This window comes from Octodon degus, unplaced genomic scaffold (genome assembly GCF_000260255.1).
Source record: "Octodon degus isolate 3935 unplaced genomic scaffold, OctDeg1.0 scaffold00073, whole genome shotgun sequence".
NCBI classification, from domain to species: domain Eukaryota; kingdom Metazoa; phylum Chordata; class Mammalia; order Rodentia; family Octodontidae; genus Octodon; species Octodon degus.
In genome coordinates, this window is record NW_004524649.1 from 6149195 (window position 1) to 6169270 (window position 20076).

A 20076-nucleotide genomic window follows, 5' to 3' on the forward strand; every position below is an offset into this window, starting at 1 on the left:
GTCAGAGCACAAGTGGAGCAGAATGTAAGTTACAAGAGTCAGGTGTCAGTAGTAAAGCATTTTATAGATGAAGTCACTGTCATAGCAATTAATAATCTCTGTACACTTGAAAAGACACAGGAAGCCTGGCGTGGTGCTGCACATCTATAATCTCAGCACTTGAGAGGCTGAGGCAGGAGGATCGTGTGAGGTTGAGGCTAACGTGGACTACACAGCAAGATACTGTCTAAAAAAAAAAACCACAGGAAAGACAGCTCTTGGTCTGATCCAAGCTGAGCACAGGTTAGATTAGGTTATAGGCTGTTCTTCTCTTTTATTTGCAAAAAAGATTTCCTGGGAGCTTGTGGTTTGCATTCACAGGCAATCCATACTGGGCCACTGGATTTCTGTTTAAAAATCCAAAAGTCACATCCCTAAATATGAGTCACTCACACTCATATCAAAATGCACAGTAGAAAGGAATATTGAGACAAGTCAAGCAGGCCTACACTATAATCAGAATTTTTTAAATTTCTCTTTTCAAGCTTCAAGATCATCACAGAGGCTGAAAATTTAGTGTTAAAAAAAGCAAGATATTGTTTATTTTAGAGGAGCCTGGGAGCCTGGAGCTATGTTCAAAACCGTCTGCCACAACACTGTGCCTGGCCTGGTGCTGGGTCATCTAAAGGTACTCCAAAATGTCTGATCTGTCGAATGTGACAGTCTTTTCCTTCTACAGACTGGCTTGGGGTAGCTGCTGGACTGGTGCTGTGCTATAGGAGGTATGGAATGTGGGGTATAAGGGCAGTGGTCCAGGTCCAGACGGGGGTGTGGCAGCGAGTCCTGAATGCTGGGTGCACAGGGGGGCAGGCAGCCCAGGTGTCCATGGATGCCTGCTCCCATCTGACATCAGGTGAGGCTGCAGCCCCAGGTGCAGGGCAGGGCTCAAGGCAAGTGACTGAGCCCATTCTGAGGCCCAGCTCGGTCACTGTCATTGACTCTGGAATGAACATTCAGTCCAGTCAGGACTTGTGGGACTTTGGCTGGCAGGCTGAGCCCTAGCCAGAGTGTCCCCTTCACTGGATGTCTATGTAGAACAGCTTCTGTCAGCAATCATGGCCCCAAGATGAGGCACCACAGAGGATCAGAATAAAGAGGCAGAGAGAGAGGCTGGTCCCCGGTTTGGTCAATTACATTTGGGCTCAAACCTTATCTGAAATTAGCCCTACAATGGACTAATCTATTCCACCTTTTGTCCACAAAGCCAATTTCAATGGGATTTCCTGTTACTTGGAACTAAAATACTCCAGATAGGAAACAACCCAAATCCAAAGTGTCTGGAAATTTTAGAGAATGGGAGCAGCATGTGGTCAGTTTCCAGAGCCTCAGTGGTGATCCAAGGATCCTAGACCTTGCCAGCTTTCATGCCCACCTCTGCCCTCCTCGCTCAAATCTGATGGATTAGGATCTCTGGGTGGGGACCAAAAATGCTGTTTGGAAAACTCCCCAAGGGAATCAGAGGTGGAGTGTGAGATTTGTAAACACTGACTCTTCAAAAAGAAAACATGGGGCCACCAATGTCCTGAGTTGTCTTGACCCTTAACTGATCCCTTGGAGACCAGTGCTTGCCTTGCCTCGTACTTCTCATCGATACAAAAGAGCTGAATGCAGAACGCAATGGGGGTGCCTCTGTAGACCGGGCGGAAGTGGCTGGGCTCCTTGGGCAGCTGGATGGATGCCGAACTCCAGCGGCTGACACTGTGCTCCTGCTCACCAGTCAGAGAAATCAGACTGTGTCTCTCTGAGTCCTACAGCAGGGAGAGAGGAGGCTCCAGTGGGACTCCTGTTCATTGGGGTTGGCTAATGAGACGGGGTCTATATGGCTATATCATCTTTACTTTACACTGCTCCTAGTACCGTGATTGTCTCACCTACGAATTCATTGTAAGGTGGGCTTAGTTTGAAGATGCTCCTAATGAAACCAGGTATGGGAGTGCAGGCCTGTAATCTCAACACCCTGGGAGCCTGAGGCAGGACAGTCAGCAGTTTGACCCCATCCTGGGCAACTTAGTGAGTTAGTGAGACCCTGCCTGGAAATAAAAAATAAAAACAGGCCTGGAAATGTTCTCTGTGCGAAGATCCTAGGTTCAGTCTCCTATAACACACACACACACACACACACACACACACACACACACACACACGGTTCTTAATGAGACTCAGAATTTATAAAATGATTAAGACAAGTTCTCCCACAGGGGTTAGAAAACTAATGCTTTTAGTTGGCCTTTGACACAGGATCCATGTTTTTAACCATATCATGGGGTAGAGATTGGAGCGCTGTAGTCACACACACACACTTCCATCAACAAAATTGCTCTGCACTGCCTACTCCCTTTGTGACTCTGTCACATGAGGATTTTAGGTCTTACTACTGCTCAGGTGGGGCAGGGCTAGTGTGGTGGCGAAATCTAAACAAAAGAGTCCGATGTCATGGGCACCTGGAAAGGGATTACCCCCTTGCAAGACCGATTCATTCTGAGATCTTTCTTGGGTTCTTTTAAATCAAAGTCATACATGCATATGACACAAATTAAAATAACATTAGCACTAAAATGCATAGGGCATCAGCAGTTCCTCATCTCTCTCAGTTCCCTGCCCCACTGGCTGACACTATGAATGTTTTCATTTGGGGGGATTTATCCGTTTCTGAGTAATACACTTATGCTATTTCTTAATTCATCAGCTTTTGAAATTTTCTACTGGACATTGCTGTGGTGAGGGGATTTAACCCTTTTATACTTCCTTCTTCCCCAATTCTCTCTCCAGTAGTACAATTACATCACAGCCTAGCATTAAATCAGCCCTTACGTTAGTATGAATATGTAAGCCTACTGTGAATATGTAAGTATTGTTAATGTAGATGTGACATTGCTAAACACAGTAGTATAAAGTGACTGCTTTCATATAGATACTTCATTTTCATTTGTTTGGTTTCCTAATTTTTCCCCATGCTTGATCAGATCTGCCAAGTGTTAGACAATATTATTTTCTGAGCAACTGGGCATCTGAGCTGATCTGTGAACTTCACTTTTCTGCCTCACCTAGTCCTGAAGTGCCTTTCCTCATTCCTGGGTTAGGTCATTTTAGTACTGGGGCACATTTCCAGCTGCTTAAAAAGACCAGAGTGTGTAGAAGGTAAAACTCAACAGCACTGGGCTAATGAGGGTGCTTTGTGGGGGGGTGACCTGGCAAAGATTGGTAATGGGGGCAGCACCCCCAAGTGGTATTATCTGGAAGCCTCTTCTCTGGGCCTGTTTGCTTTGGGGTGTGTGGTTCTAAATCCTCTGCACAGGAGCCTGCAGCATACGGAGCAGTGGCCCTGAAGGTATGTACACTCTCATCCTGGGACCCCAGGTGTGCTGCCTCATGGGGTCTAGGGATGCTGCAGGTGACATTCAGTTGGGGATTCTGCTGGAGGAGAGTGTGTGGAGTATCATGTGAATGCCATGCAACATGAGCCCTCACAATAGGGAGGCAGGGGCCAGAGTGGGGCTAGGGCTAGGATTAGGATTACAGTGCTCTGTGTCCAGGAACACAAGCACTTTTGGGAAGTAGCACAAAGGCAGGGCAACATCTCCCCAGCTCCTCCAGAAGGGACATGCCCGTCCCCAGGGAGACTTCAGTAAGCAAGGCTCCCAGCCTCCAGAACCTTAGAATAATATAGGTTTGTGCTGATTTGAGTCACCAACTCTGTGGTGATTTGTGGCAGCAGTGACACAAAACTGCAAGGCCACGGCCTTGAAATGCAGAGTTCCTCCCACCAGCGTGTGCTCCCTCAGCACACCACCTCAGATGTTCAGGAACCTGTGCTTAGAGCTTCATCTTCTTGCCCTCTGAGAAGTCACCATTGCTTCCCTTGGGGTCCAGCAGGTGAACTGAGTGGTATAGGCAGGGAATTGGGGTTCTGGCCACCCCACCTCAGGCTGTGTGCAGTCCTGTCCCTCGCCTGCCTCAGCCAAAGCTCCTGTTCCCCCTCACCTTGTTGCCTGGGTTAAGCCAGTGTAAACTCCTCCATCGATTTTCTGGTTTCCAAATATTTTTAAAGTGCTTATCTTCCAATAACTGTTCTCTGTCTCACTGTCTTTGCGGATTTGTCATTTTAGTGTTTTCTTCCAGCAGGGTCAGGATATAAACTCAGAGATGAAGCCTGTTTACCCAGACACCCTTGGGGTCCCACAGGTTCTCTGCTAAGTAGGGGATCATCCTCGACCCCCACATCCTTGTTCAGGGAGTAAAGGACCACTAGAGAGGGCACCACCAACTCCAGCTCCAAAGTGAGCACCCCAGGGATGCATCTTGCTGAGGTCCCAGGAGGCCACGCTGGATGCCCCAGAGGCAAAAGAGCTCCAGCTCCCTTAAGGCATGGGCTGAAGCTCGGTAGCCTGGCAGGCTCCCTCCCTTCTGGGGTGTGGGCAGTGGTGGGTGCCTGGGGGCTCTTGTGGGGTCTGCCCTTGTGTTCTAGCTCCAGACTTTGCCATCCAGCCCAGTGGCAGCCACCAGAGAGGGAGACATTTGTCCTAAGTGACTTCTTCATACACTTAACTGTTCACAATCTGGGCAGAACGTGGGTACATGCGTGGCCCTCCAACTGAGCCCCAGAGTCTGCAGTCAGTGGTCAGTGCACACATCCCAGGACCGCCCTAAGCCTGACTGCCCAGTCCTCTTCCCAGATGACATACGGAGTCTGCTGCCCATCAAGAAGACCCCTCTGGTGCACACAGGACCGTGGAGTACAATGTCCCTTTGGACAACCTTGGACTCAAAGTCCTATGAGGCCTCCCTCTGTTTCTTGGAGAAGGAGACAGAGCCCACACTGGGTCCACAGAACCTGGATGTCCCCTGAGCCCTCTGCTCTCTAGCAGGAAGAGAGTGCACCTGGAGTGTACACTGTGGGTTTGACCAAGGACCACGTGCCAAAGGTGGGCAAGGTGGAAGAAAGCCACAGGCATCCCTGGAAGAGTCATGCACCTTGTGGCTGAAATCAGTAACTAGAGGCAGGCGCTAGAACCTGAGAAACATGTGGAGGACCCAAAGCACCTTCAGGTGTGCATGGTGTGTGTGTGTGTGTGTGTGTGTGTGCGCGCGCGCGCGCATGTGTGTGCACTGGCTACAATACAGAGCCTTGCAAATCTGCCTTTGCAAAATGTTTTATTTTTTGGCAAGTGAAAGGAGAAAAGGAATACTTACTGAAGTTGTTGCAAATAATCAATGTATAAAATCATAACCCTACTCCAAGCTGGAGGGGGACACCTAACCACCTAACAGATGGAAGGACAGCCTGGAGCAGAAACACACGGGGCTGATCCCACAAGAGGCCCCTGGCACCCACCACCACCCACACCTCAGGAGGGAGGGGAGCCTGCCGGGCTACTGAGGCCTTCAGCCTGTGCCTGGTGGGAGCTGGAGCTGGAGCAAGGGGCCAGAGGAAGCAGGGGGTTCTGTGGAGCGCAGGGGAACTGGGAGTGAACTGGGGAAGAGGCAGAGTCTAGAAGGGGAGAGGTCACTCAGGACTGAGGGGGCAGGATGAAGTGGAAGGGGTGGCCAGCTGGCAGGCAGGGCCCAGCACGCACCTTACCTGTATGTCACTGACATTTTCACTGTGGACTGCTGAAAGCAGTTCAGTTTCTTCCGTGACTTTTTCCTGCAAGTGACAACAGCAAGACACAAGAATTAAAGGACTCCACAGTGTCCTGAGCCCATTTTGAAGTAGCAAGCCCTGGCTCAGAGGCCCTGGGAAAGTGATGGGGCCTGGGTTTACTCGACTGTGAAAAGGAGACAAAAACAGTTCTACTCCCTAAGGTTGCTAGGATAAAATAAGAATGGAAAGCTAAAATGAGGATAGATAGGTCAGTCGATCAATGATGGATGACGGACAGGTGACAGGCAGATGCTCAGCACATCTCTGAATGTTAGTTATGATGCCATTATTCTGATTCGCCTATGTAACTAGAGAGGTGCACTGCTTTTCTAAATTCCAGCTTCACTGAGGTATAATCAACACATAATAGTAGGCACCCATAAAAATATCACTCCCATCAGAATAAACAGCATGTGCCTCACTCCCCCACCCCACCACCACTTATGACCTTGCCGACAACAGGCAAACCCTGGCCTGTTCTTCATCGCTCTGGATTCATTAGTGTTTTCTGGAATTTTATATAAAGGAAGCCATACCCTTTGTGCCACTGGCAGGGGAGGAGGACCACCCCTCCACAGCTCCACCTGTGTTGCTGCAGTAGCGGTGGCTTACTCCTTCTTGTTGCTGAGTGTGACTCTGAGGTGGGGACTCACCACATCGCCTCTGTAGCATCCCCACTGGGTGAAATGGTGGACCTTAGTAATGGCCACTCTTGCTGGGACACAGCTGGGTCTCACGGTGGGTTTAATCTGCATTTCCTTAATGACTAATGGTGTGGGTGTCATTTCACACAGCACGTCATCTTTTGGAAAGGGTCTGTTCCAGTTTTTTTCTGTTTTTATTGGGGTATTTATTTGCACCACTATGTTTTGACAGCTTTAAAAAATATTAGGGAAACAAGTCCTTTGTCAGATATATGATTGGAAATATTCTCTCCCAGTCTGAGGTTTGTCTTTCATATTCTTAAAAATATTTCTCAATAAGTTGTAATTCCTGATGATGTCTGATTTAGCTTTTATTCTTTTATGTACTATGCTTTCTACATTGTACCAAAGAAATCTTTACATAAACCTAGACCACAAATGTTTTCTCCTTGGGTAGGTCTGGAGTTCACATTTAGGCCTATGATCCATTTGTAGCTAGTTCATTTCTGCATCTAGTGAGCAATGGATTGAGATTTAAAATTTTTCTGTATAGACATGCAATAGGCTTAACTCCATTTATTAAAAAGACTATCCTCTTCTGTCAAAAATCAACTGTCTATAAGGGAATCTTTTTAAAAAACTTTTTTTTTACTTTTTAATTTTTTTCAGAATGTTTACCTTTATTTTTGTTTTTCTTTATTTTTTATTCATTTTAATGAGAAAAAATAGCAATAAAACAGTTTCAAAACAGGTTAGTAGGACAGTTACAATAATTAATACATTGCATATTGTTGTCTTCATAGTGGTTATCCAGAGGACAAGATACAGACATGATCTCTTGTCTAAACAATATTAGTACAAATCGTTCTTCTCATTGAACTCATAGAAGGTAACTGTGTATCTGTCTTAACTATTTTGTTTTTTTTTTAAATAATTTTATTTATTTATTGTGTGTGTGTGTGTGTGTGTGGCCAGCTCAGCCCACCAAGGGGTGGGGCTGGCTGGCATGTGGTGCTGGGGATCAAACCGCGGTCGCTGTGCTTCTGCTTAGCTTAGCTTGTTCTAAATAGGTGCTTTAGACCACTGAGCCATCTCACCAGCCCTGTCTTAACTATTTTGTATATACATTTTTTTCACTATAAAATGGTCCCCTTTTTTGTTCTGTTTTGTCAGAGATGGGTGTTCCATTGTTGTTAGAGAAGCTGTATTTGGAGAAGTCTTTAAAGGACATTTTCATACTTGCTGCCAGTTCAAATATTGTAGGTACTTGAATTCAGCAAAATAACCCAATATAGTCCAATAGTCCATAATAGTAGTGGGTTATCAGCCGAACTGGCAATTGTCTGAAGTTGTTGACTTGAGCCTTTTACAGCTCAGCATATTAATATGGCATTACTTTTTATACTTCATGGTTATACTTTTCTGCTGGATGGTTAAGACCAAGTTAAAGCAAGACCTATATAAGTAAAAATGTAACTTCTGTATCTGATAAGGTCAGTCAAATCCCCTCAGGATTTACCCTGAAACCATGTATAGCACCTTGTAGATCTTTTGTCACTGTCAGTCATCTAGATGAGTCACAGCCATTGCTTGACCAATTTGCTTTCTGTGGAAGCCTGAGAGAATGCTTTCTCTCTAGGTGACTCTCCTTAGGCACACTCTACATCATCTATCACTTTTGTCTGTGGCCCCATAATCTCCTTGATCAGAAAATTTGGGGCACCACTGAATTACAAGATGTCACAGCACAGGTTCTCTTATGTCCTGAGTCCTCACTGACCTTGAAGGGCTAGGGCCAAAATATTGGCTATCCTTGTAACCCCTTATAAGGGAATCTTTTATTCTATTCATCTAGTTGTTGATCTTGACATTAACTCTACACTGTCTTAGCTACAAGAATAGACTTTAGAAGGCTTTAACTCAGTTATAATCTCACACCTTGCTTGTTTTCAAAGTTGTTCTGGCATATTTCTATTTCCATATAAACCTTGGAAACATTTTTAACTTCTGTACTCATTCCTGCTGAAACTTTGATTGAGATTTTATAGACTCTAAAGATAAATTTGGGGAATTAACAGCTTGGAAATATCCAGTCTTCCAGTGTTTAAGCATAAAATGTCTTGGCATTTGTTTTTTTCTTTAATTTCTCTGACAAATGTTTTGTAATTTTCAGCATGCAGGTGTTGAAAATCTCCCATAAGGTTCATTTCTAAATATTTCATATATTTGTATTGTTGTATGTGGTACTTATAAGAATTTCTGACTGTTCATCCTTGTTATATTGAGATAGAATTCAGTTTTGCTTATTGATTTTGCATGTTTTTTACAAACTTGCTAAATATGTATTAGTACTAATAGCATAAATGGTCATACTATCTGTGAATACAACGCTGTTTTAATTCATTCTTTCCAATCTAATGCTTTTTCTTTCTTTTAATGTCTTTTCACACAGGCTTAGTCTGTCTAATTTTTAACTGAAGAGGGGAGAGCAGGCATTCTCATCTTGCTCCTGACTTTACAGTGAAAGCATTTAGTGTGCTTCACCATTAAGTGTGAAGCTAACTGTAGGTTTCTCAAAAATAACCTGTATCAAATTAAGTTCTCTTCTATTCATAGTTTTCTAAAGCTTTTATGAGGAATGGATGTTGAATTTTCAAATATCTTTTCTGCATTTATGAGAAGAATGCATGTACAGGCTTTCTTTGGTTTGTGAATATAGTGTATTAAATCGATTGATTTTTCTTGTGTTTAAGCAGCTTTGCATTCCCAGAATAAATCCTACTTCATTATCATGCATGATCCTTTTAAGGTGTATATATTGACTCAGTTTGTTAAAATTTTTATTAGAATGTTTTCATTAATGTTCATGAGGGACAGTAATCTGCAGCTGTATATCTCGCAATGTCTTTTAGGGTTAGAGGAACTGAGTCTTCTAAAAGTCTCTAAGACACTCTACAGCCCACAACACAGTGTAGCTCAGTAAATGTCCTAAGTGCATTTTGTCCCCAGCTTGCCCCTCCATGCTGGTCCCCCCATGCTGCTTTTCACATCTTCTTTTTATCATTAGTTTCCCATCCTCCAATCATAGCTTTGGCACAGTTTTGTGCACACTTTTCATGCTGTGTGTTTGTTGAGTGTCTTATATCTCTTAGATAGTTTTTCTTTTTTCATCAAATTTGGGGATTTTTTGTCATTGTTTCTTCAAGTATCTTTTTTGCCTCAATCTTTCTCTTCTTCTATCTAGACTGCATAGTACATCCTTGAAGGTATGTCATCATTGAGAGATCAATATTCTGAAAAAAGTATTTCTATGCATTTCAAGTTCATGAGTCTGGTGGGATACCTAATCCATTATTAATCCTTCCTATGTGTTTTTCAATTTATATACTGTAAGTATATATTATAGTCTGATTCAAACATTTTTATATTTATATCTATTTAACCTTTGAAACATAAAATATAGGGCCAGCCAAATAGCTCAGAGGATTAAAGCACCTACATGCAGGCGCAGGGGCCAGGGGTTCGATCCCCAGGCCTGCTGTGCCAGCCCCGCCCCTGGGGCATACTGAGAGGGCAACTGAGATTGGGTGTGGTGATGCACAACTGTAATCCCAGCTCTTGGGAGGCTGTAAACAGGCGGATCACTATGAATCTGTTCTAGTAGTGAGACCCTGAACACCCTGTAGACCCTTCCCTAAAGTACAAAAAAAAAAAAAAAAAAGGAAAGAAAACAATACATGATGCAGAGTTACAAAGATCTGTTTCAGTGTTCATATCCACTAATTCTAACATCTGTTTCAGATCTGTATTCCTTTCTCTTTTTTTGCCAGTTGTATTCCTTTAAATTGATAAACTTATCTCTAGCATACATATCATATATTCTCATTTTTTAGCACTTAATTTTTTATTAGTTTCCAAATATTGTGAACCTTACCTAGTTGAGGACAGTATAATTTTGTATTCCTACAAATACTCTTGGATTTGGGGACTCAGCTGAACCATGTGGAAAGAACACGATCCTTCTGGCTTCTGCTCTGAAGATTAGACAGGAAAGGAATGGTACTTTCCCTGAAACTAATGATTCCCCACTGTGCAGGCAAGACTCTTCTCAAAGTCATGGGAGTCATAAGGCTTGCCAGTCTGGATAGGGCAAGGGCAGCTACACTTCCAGCCTTGCCTGAGCACTGGATACTGCTAACTCAGGTCTTCTGGGACGGCCTTCACTCAGGCTGACTCTAGAGCTCCGCAGACACACGCTCTGATCAGTCTTCAGCTAAACACTCACAAGTGGCCCCTTTGGGCCAATGACATCTCTCTCCTCTTTGCTACTCTGTCCTTCAAGCTCTAGTGCTTAAATCTCCATGGATACAGAGGTCAGCTCTTCCATTCAGGAAGTCAGCCAGCCTCTCCTGTCCTGCACAATGCTTGGAAACTTCTCAAGGCAAGAATCCAGAGTGACCTTGGCTTGTTTCCAATCTTTTGGGCATCCTTGTCCTTTGCTGTAGTGACAGGAAAGGAAATTGTTGTGTTTCATAAATTTAAGCAACTTCCTGGTTGTCTGAGGTAGGAGTGTAAACCCAGGTTCTAACTCCATCTTAGCTTCTGGCGCTTTTGTCTTTAAACTGTTCACTGGTTCCATTTTCCTCCATCCCCATGCCCCTGTGTGGTGCTTCCTCCCTAACTTCAGTAGGGGCCCCTTCCCTTCCCATTAGGCCACCACTCTTGCAGGTGCCAGCTGTGTTCTGGCCATGGGCAGTCCTCAGCCCTCAGAACAACACTGTGGCTATAGCACCAAGTCTCCACACACAGAACAGACCTGCACCAGTGACAACACCCAGCCAACTATGGGCCAAGTCTTCTCCTTAGACATATCATGACAACTGGGGGGACAATCAGGTGACTTGAGGCAGATGTGCAAATCTGTGTTCTTCTCTCCTCTCCTCCATGAACTTCCTTCCGTGCAAGTTGACCAGCAAAGGGAAGAAAAGGCAGGAGGGACTGGAGGCAGAAAACAATGGAGCTTGGTCTGCCCCCAGCCATAGCCTGGGCTGAGGGACAGGTGCTGGCCAACTAAGCAGCTGAAGGGGCCACACTAGAGGGAGAAGTATCTTGGATCTGACATTGCACAGGCTGACCACATCACCCCAGGAGCTATCAGGCTGGCCTGGGAATGGGGTATTTCTGTTACCAAGAACACATTCACGGTTAGGCGGTTGGCTAGGACAGAATGATGGCTGAGTACGCACAGGCATGAGGTCTCTTTACAGAGTCTGGGTTTCCTCTCAAGCGTCAAGTGAGTGTCATGGGGGAGGGCCTGGAGCAGGGTGAGTCTGGTTTCCTATTCCATCCCTTCAGTAGGGAAGGAGACCTTTGTGGCCTTGTTACCAGGGACACAAGGGGACATATACTGAAGCCCTGCAGGAGTATATGAAGACACAGAGTGGGAATGGGGCATTGTTTTTTTTGTCTGTTTTTAGGACAAGGTCTATAGAGTCTACAGGATCTGACTACATAGATTGGACTTGTAGTGATCCTCCTGCTTTCAGCCTCCCAAATGCTGGGATTACAGGCGCATGCCACCACACCCAGTCTAAGTCACTGTCTCAGCATGCCCCAGGGGCAGAGCTGGCGTGGCATGCCAGGGATCAAACCCCAGCCTCTGCATTCTGCCTAAGCAGGTACTTTAGTCCTCTGAGCTATCAGGCTGGCCTGGGAATGGGGTATTTCTGTTACTACGAACACATGCACTGTTAGGAGATTGGCTGGGACAGAATGATGGCTTGATTCTGGGGCCCTCACCAAATCATCTCTTGTCCAGCTCACAGCTGGCTCTAGACAACATTGGTGAGGTCCCCCTTGGTCAGGGCAGCAGCAGATACTCTGCCCTATTAGCACCATGCTGGCAGTAGGAATGAGAGGAGGCTCCCCTAGAACAGGCCCACAAAGCTGGCTGCTGGTGACAGCCATGGCCAGGCATCCTATTTTGCACAAGGCCCACTTGAGACAGGACCACAGGCCACCACCTCTGAGAACGCACAGGCATGAGGTCTCTTTACAGAGTCCAGGTTTCCTCTCAAACTTCAAGTGAGTGCCATTATGGGGGAGGGGCTGGAGCAGGGTGAGGCTCTCAGCACGTCAGGAAGCCCTAGTCTCTACCACAGACCATCTCAGAAACAACCCCAGAAGAGCAGTATCCTGGTGTCACAAGCAGCCCCAGCCACATCCCTACGCTAAGCATGGGACAGACACTGCTCACCTGGGCACTCCCAATGGCCTCTGGAGAGACTGGTCCTGGAGGTTCCTCAGCATTCCTCTGGGAACCCTGGCTGTCTGCCCAGAGCTCAGCATCTGTGAGACAGGAGCAAGATTAGGACAGGGCAGATGACTGAGACTGCACAGTGCTGTCCTGGTTTTCTATACTGCAGCAAGTCTGAGACTTAAGTCTGGGGTGGTACCTGGAGGGGACAAGAGCTAGTCTCTGCAGCCTATGCCATGCTGGCTTTGACGTTGGGCCTCTAAGCAGCTCCACCTCAACTCTCTATCCCCCAAATAATGAACATGACTGGATCCTGCCCCAAGAGGCCAAAAGGGACCTGGGTCTGCTGAGTCCAGCATGCAGGAAGCCTGGGCTCTGCCATTGCTGGATAGTGGGACCTGTGATTATTGCCTTCCTGGACAACAGGCTTTGGAACAACCTTAAGACAGAGGCTAAGAACCACAGTGAGTTCCGTGGGTGTTGCCAGGCCAAGGATTCTCATGAGGGAAATTCTCCCTTAGTGTAGAATTGCAGTGGCCAGCAGCCATGAGGCTCAGTTTTTTGTTTTCCAAGCAAGAACTGCTGAGCATTATTGTTTCATATGTTCTAGAAAGTCAGTAATCAGGGTGGTCTTCGTGTGTTTAATCTGGAGCTCTAGTGGCACAATCAGTTAGCATGTGGTACTTAGACTTCATGTGTTAATCTACACTAAAAATCATAGTGGAAAAAATATTCCTATTTTCTCTGAAAAGGTTTTTCTACTTCCTCTTCCCTACCCATGCAGTGTCTGTCTGTCTGTCTGTCTCTGTCTGTCTGTCTGTCTGTCTCTCTCTCTCTCTCTCTCTCTCTCTCTCTCTCTCTCTCTCTCTCTTTCTCCCCCCCCCCTGCTTTTTTCCCTTCTACTTTGATGCATTAGGAGCCCATTCTGGGAGAGGCCACCACTGGTCACTGTAGGATGCCCACCTGTCCAGCACTGCTCCATCAGGGACGCCCTTTTCACACTGGCTCTCAGCCTTTGAACGTTAGGGCAGAGAATCCCAGGATGCTCTGCCCACTCTCAGGAGTGACCCTGGGTCCCCACAGCCAGCACAGTTTAGCCACCCCTGGGACACACTAGCCAGAGCAGCCCAGGCCTCGCTCCTTCCTCCCCGCCGCACTTCCCTGTTCTTCCAGTGCCTGCTGTGGTGGCAGTTCTGTAATCACCTCTCAAGTCAAATTATCAGATGACGAATGCTTTCTGGCTCCTCTCAAAAAAGATGTAGGTGAATGGAAGAGAACAAAATTCTAAGAGAAAAATTAGATGTGCAGGGAGGCACAACAGGGCACCGGCAGAGAGGCACAGAAAGCTGCAGGTGCAGAGATAGAGTCTCATCCTGGCATGAGGCATGGTGGGAAAATGGCTGAGGACTTAGAATCCCTCTCCTGAAGAGAGAGGCTTGGGGAATATAAAGGCCCCATATCTCCAGCTCCTGAATATTCCAGTGCCCGGCAAAATCTCCCAGAGAGCCTCTGTGGGCTTCCAATGTGTCTGTGATGGTAAAAGCAGCAGACTTTTCTAGGTTAACCCTATTTTGCTGCTGAGACTGAAGGCGTAGGGAAGTGTGCTCAGCTCGCAAGTTTCTACACCTGGCTGCCTCAGAGAATATATAAAATGACAGCACCAGAGCCTTCCCACCTCCCCTGCCTGGTCCATGTGCCTATTCTGTCATTTACCCTCAGTTTTGCTCAGCAGCAAACTTTTTAATGAAAAACCACTCATACCAATATATTTCTACTTTTAAATTGTAGTTTATTTTATTTTTAATTTTATTTGTGTGTGTGTGTGTGTGTGTGTGTGTGTGTGTGTGTGTCCAGCTCAGCCCACCAGGGGGCAGGGCTGGCTGGCATGTGGTGCTGGGGGATTGAACCGCGGTCCCTGTGCTTTGCTAAGCTTGTTCTAAGTAGGTGCTTTAGACCACTGAGCCATCTCACCAGCCCCTGTAGTTTATTGTAAAAAGGACACTTCCTTCCTATGTTCAGTTTTAACTTTGAAGAACTAAAAACAAGCCCCACTGAAAGAAAAGTGGACCTATGCTGCACGTATATTTCTTGTATGATTACGGTGAAATTATTAAAGAATAAGAACCCTTAACAGGTGGATCAGACTTGCAATGAACTAGCACTCCTAGTGACTGAACTGCTTGGCAGTCTGATGTCACAGGACAATTACCAACAACAAGGTCTAATTGTCTAGGCTAAACTGTCACGAGGTGTTATAGTTTATATTAGGCAGCTGCCACCCCTCCCCAGAGGTGGCTGCATTTCAGGACTGCATGAGGTGATGCTGCGCCTCTCCCTCGGGTGCCCCTTGGGTTTGGAGGTTTAATTAGTTAATGCTCATAAAGTGCCCTGAGATCTTTGAATGTGACAAGCTGTCCCAGGGAAAAGTTCAGGCTGTGCTTTTCTGTAATGTACAACAACCAAAAACATGTCCGAGGCTGCAACTCAAATTATTACTTGATGACTTGTGCTGCCCACTTAGCTCAGAAGCCCCCAGATCAGTGATTCTAGAAGGAATGGAGACATAGTTTCCCAGCCTTCTCCCCACAAGTACAACAATTACTCTGAAGCTATGAAGCCAGAGATTCTAGCACAGGTCTCTCCCAAGATTCAGCAGCTAATGTTGCATTCATAACTTTGTATTATTATCCTTAAAGAGCACCTGGATTATATAGACCTTATGTTCTACTAGGCTTTGGATTTTCTTTGCTCTTCATTTAATAGAAAACATGCATTTTGAAATATTTAGGCATCAGTCATACAAATTAAAAACATTTTGAAGAAAATGCAAAATATAACATTTTTAATATTTAGGGATAAATAATACGTGATCTTTTATAGTTAACAATTAAATATCTATTAAAAATTCAATGTTATTTTTCTTTTGTAAAATTAAACTGATCCTAAAAGAGCATGTGGAAAAATAGTAGACAATAAGCAACAGAGAATGGGTCAAATTTCATAGTAAATATTAAGAATTACAAAGCCATGGGCAAAGAGTGGGTTGTCAGGGCAGGAATAGAACCAAATAAAGCCAGCTCATTAGGAAAGGTTGGTATTTGTTAATGGTGGCATTTCAAGTCAGTGGGAAAGGATAAACTATATAAGCAGCGATGTTAGTTATCCACATGAGAAAAAAATAAACTTCAGTTCCTAGTTCATTCCAGAAATAAAAATCATCTGCAGATTTGGCTCAGGAACTTAATGCTTTCCACAATTCTGGGGAAGATGGCCAAGGCTGTGTTTATCACTCGAGGAATTCGTGAACAGAAGCAAAATTTTGCCAAATGGAGTTGTTTGCAAACAGAAGTATTTGTGAATCGAGGTACTACTGTACATTATAGTCTGCAGTTTCCAAAAATTCACTTCAAAATTAACAGAAGACAATGTGAGAGCATATCTCCACAAGACACATCTTACTTCTCATTTATCTCTGAATCTAATAGGGCATCTGCATCTTGTTCTTCATGGAGCTTTGAACTCAGCGACTTCACTTGAATCTCTAGTCTTGGCTCTAAGGAAGTAGGGAAACACTTCAAAATATAGAGGCCATAAAAGAAAAATATTAACATATTTACCACACCAAAATGTAAAAGTCCTGTCTAAAAAAAAAAAAAAAAACAGACACACACGGAGAAAATACTTGAGGCACATAACTGAACAGCAGTGGAAGTCTAGACTGCAGAGGTCACACTCAGAAAAGGGGAGTGAAATGTAAATTGCGGATAAACACATGAGGCCCGCTCAGCCCCAACAGCTTCTAGAGAAGTCCGTGAAGCAATGGGGTCTCCCCTCATACCACTCGCTCTGGCCAGCGGTAAGAACTCAGACGTCAGGAACTGTGGAAGTGGGAGGAGCTTGGAAGAAAGGCTGGGTGTACTTAGTGACAATGTGAGTGTCCCCAGCCCAGCAAGGGTGATTCTGGAAATAGAGCCAGTAGGCAAAGTGCCTGTGGAGACCTGTATGCATGCATTCAGGGCTGCATTATATGCAGTCACAAAACAGCACAGGCAGCCTCAGTGTCCACCAAGGACGAGGGAGGCCCCACCAGGGACTGCTGTGCACAGGGGAAACGCAGTGCCTCAGCCTGTGCACATCAACACCATGTGATCTCAAGCAGCTGAGGCGAGGGGTGCCCTGCATACCTTTGTGGCACACACACACACACACACACACACACACAAAACATGGCCACAAAAACTTTTTTTTTCTATGACTAAACAGACTTCACATACAATTTTTAAAAAGAAGTCTGGCAGGATGTTAAGTCCTAACACACTAGAGCTACAACAGGTGGCATTTTTGGGAGTTCAGGGAACAGCACATTTGGAAGGTGATCCAAAGAAACTAAGTTTTGACGGCATTATCCTAACTTTTTTTTCCTCTGTGTATTTAGATCCTATTTTTAGCCCCCCAGAACTGGGATTACAGGAGTGTGCCACCATGCCTGGACTCGGTCACTGGCTCATAAGCAGCACGGCATGCGGGACTGGGGACTGAACCCTGGTCCCTGTGCTTGGTAGAGCAGGCACTTAGTCCACTGAGCTATCTTGCCAGCCCTTACATTATCTTAATTTTAAAAGACAGTCTCCTATATGAAATTTTTAAAATTTAAAATATTTAATTATAAAAGTAAATTTCAAAAAAAAGTAAATTTCTATCTTCAAGATATTATAAAAGGAGCATTTTTGTTTAGTATTTTCATTTTTTAGGAAGGAAAGTTTTCAGCTCAAGGTGCGATGAAGAGCAAGGTGCAGATACTGTACTCGGCTCAAAGAGGTAAACAGTAAGGTGTAGACCTTGCTCCAAGAGGCTCCCAAGCGAGCAGGGTGCAGGGCAACACACATACAGCTACTGAGAACTGTAAGACAAAAGGTTCATTCGTTTAAAGTATGTATTCCAGACTCACTTTGTAAGAGTAGGGTCCCAGGTACCAGGACTCCACAGGACAGCTGAGGAGGAGGCAGTGGGTTAACAGTCAAAGGGAGATTCTCAGGATCATTGCCTTGCCCATCTTCTACATATAACTGTATATCTTGACATTGTCATATTTCCTAGCTCTTCTCCTTTCCCTCTCTTGATTAGTTAGTCCTCGAGATCCTGTTTCCTTTTTACTTGTATTATACCTTTCTATTTGTATTTCTTCTTTTGAGTTCTTATACTAGGGAAACTATACGATATTTACACACGCGTGTCTGGTTTATTTCACTTATGAGTATATGTTCAAGTGGCATCCACTTCAATATAAAGACTTTGAGTTTACCATTCTTAATAGCTGAAAAATACTCCATTGTGTAAAAATACCACATCTTTCTCAACCATTCCTCAGGTGATGGGCATCTTGGTTGTTTCCAAGATTTGGCTATCACAAATTGTGCCGCTATAAACACAGGCACACATATATCACTATGATATGATGTTTTCAGATCCTCTGGGAAAATTCCCAGTAGAGGAATAGCTGGTTTAAATGGGATTTCCAGTCCAACTTTTCTAAGGAGTCTCCATACTGATTTCCATAACAGTTGCACCAGTCTACATTCCCACCAGCAGTAGAGAAGGGTGCCTTTTTCCCCACAGCCTCTCCAACATTTGTTGTTGGGTGATTTCTTTATGATAGCCATTCGTAATTATCTTATTAACAGAATAATGGAGGGGAATTATACAATCATTTCAGTAAATACAGAAAAAAAGTACTTTGTAAAATTCTGTTCAGGAACTAAACAAAAAAGGGGATACAGGTGAATGTCCATTTTGTATCTGTGTATTCAAAATGGTTAGGATAGCTATATAGTTACATACTCTTAATGAATAGAGGGATTTGTTTAAATAGTGTTTGTAAATAGGATATCATGTCCACATCTTGTAGGAAGAATGTATGCAATGTGTTAATTATTGAAACTGTCCTACCCATTTGGTTTGAAACTGTCTTACTGCTATTTGTTTCTCAATAAAATTATGGAAAAAAATAAAAATAAAATTCTATTCAAAGCCAGATTTGGTAGTACACACCACCATAATCCCAGCACTCTGGGAGGCTGAGGCAGGAGGATCAACAAGTTGAAGCTCATCTTGGGGAATTTAGCAATATGGTAAAGTTCAACTGTATCGGAAAAAATTAAAAAGGCTAGAAATGTGTAGTTCACAGAAAGTCCTGGGTTTAATCCTTACTACTGAAAACAAATCAAGTTAAAAGAAAAAAAGCAATCCTGACTAAAAAAAAAAAAAAAAAAAAAAAAAAAAAAAAAAATTCTTGGCTAACCACAAATACAGAAATGGCAATTAGTTATTTACAAAATCACTCTTGATGAAATGTTGGAAAGCTTTCACTCAAGATTGAGAACAACAAAATAATACCTGCTGATGCCATGTCTTTGTAAGTCATTAGTACATGCAAAAAACCTAATGGTAAAATAAAAGATAAAAAATTACACTATTCAGAAGAAATACTTAAGAATCTACTGAAAAATCTTAAGTGAATATATGAAAGTTGCTGGATATAAGGTTAATATACAAAAAGCCTGTGCATTTCTATGTAGCAACAACAGTTTAAAAAGCAAAGATCTTTAAAAGATATTTAGAAGAACGTAAAAATATAAAATGCCTAGGAATGAACAATAAGATGTGCCCGATCTAAATTGGTTGAGGAAAAATTTTTCTTCTCAACAAATTCTTTTATATTAAAATGAGAAGGGTGGCAAGATAGCTCAGCTGACTAAATGCCTGCTTTGGCAGGTGCAGGGACCAGGGTTCGGGACCAGGGTTCAATCCCAGGTCCTACATGCTAGGTGTATGCCTGTAATTTCAGTGTTGGGGAGGCTGAAAACAGGAGGATCACTACAAGTCCTAGCTGCGTAATGAGACCCTGTACCAAATACATAAATGAAAATATAAAATAAAATGAGAAAAGTGAAAATGAATTAAGCAATTAGAATACAAAGAACAAGCTAGGTGTGGTAGTGCACAACTATAATCTCAGTACTCAGGAGGCTGAGGCAGGAGGATTATTGAAAGTTCAAGGCCAGGCTGAGCTACATGGAGAGTTCAAGGCTAGCCTGAATTACTATATAGTGAGAGTCTGTCTAAAACAAAAAAGAATACAAAGAACAAAACAAATTCAAAGAAATTAGAGGGGGGCCAGGGAGATGGCTCAGTGGAATAAGTGCTTCCCTGGCAAGCACAAGGTCTTGAGTCCAATCCCCGGTTCCACCAAAAAAAAAGAGAAAATAGAGGGCTGGCCAGATAGCTCACTGGATTAAAGCACCTGCTTAGGCAGACTCAGGAAGCAGGGTTCAATTTCCAGTGTTCCAGTTCGTCCTCACCTCCAGGGTTTGCTGAGAGGGCAAGTGAGACTGGGCGTGGTGGCACAAGCCTGTAATCCCAGTGCTTTGGAGGTTGAAAACAGGAGATTCACTATGAGTCTGATCTGTGTAGCGAGACCCTGTACAGGGTCATATATA

General features: G+C 44.2%; 1 protein-coding gene across 3 annotated transcripts in view; it reads right to left on the reverse strand.

Annotated features, from left to right (window-relative positions):
- Positions 1-20076, reverse strand: part of Cfap61 (cilia and flagella associated protein 61) — a 241515-nt gene that overhangs the window by 173077 nt on the left and 48362 nt on the right. For 2 of the 3 annotated variants that reach the window (XM_023720073.1, XM_023720074.1), the window contains exons 9-10: positions 12581-12672; positions 5618-5683 (exon numbers count right to left, since the gene is read on the reverse strand). In XM_023720073.1, coding sequence (XP_023575841.1) covers positions 5618-5683; positions 12581-12672 — 158 coding nt within the window. Of the gene's footprint in view, positions 1-1608; positions 1788-5617; positions 5684-12580; positions 12673-20076 lie in introns of all 3 variants that reach the window. The other variant, XM_023720075.1, reaches the window with a different exon arrangement.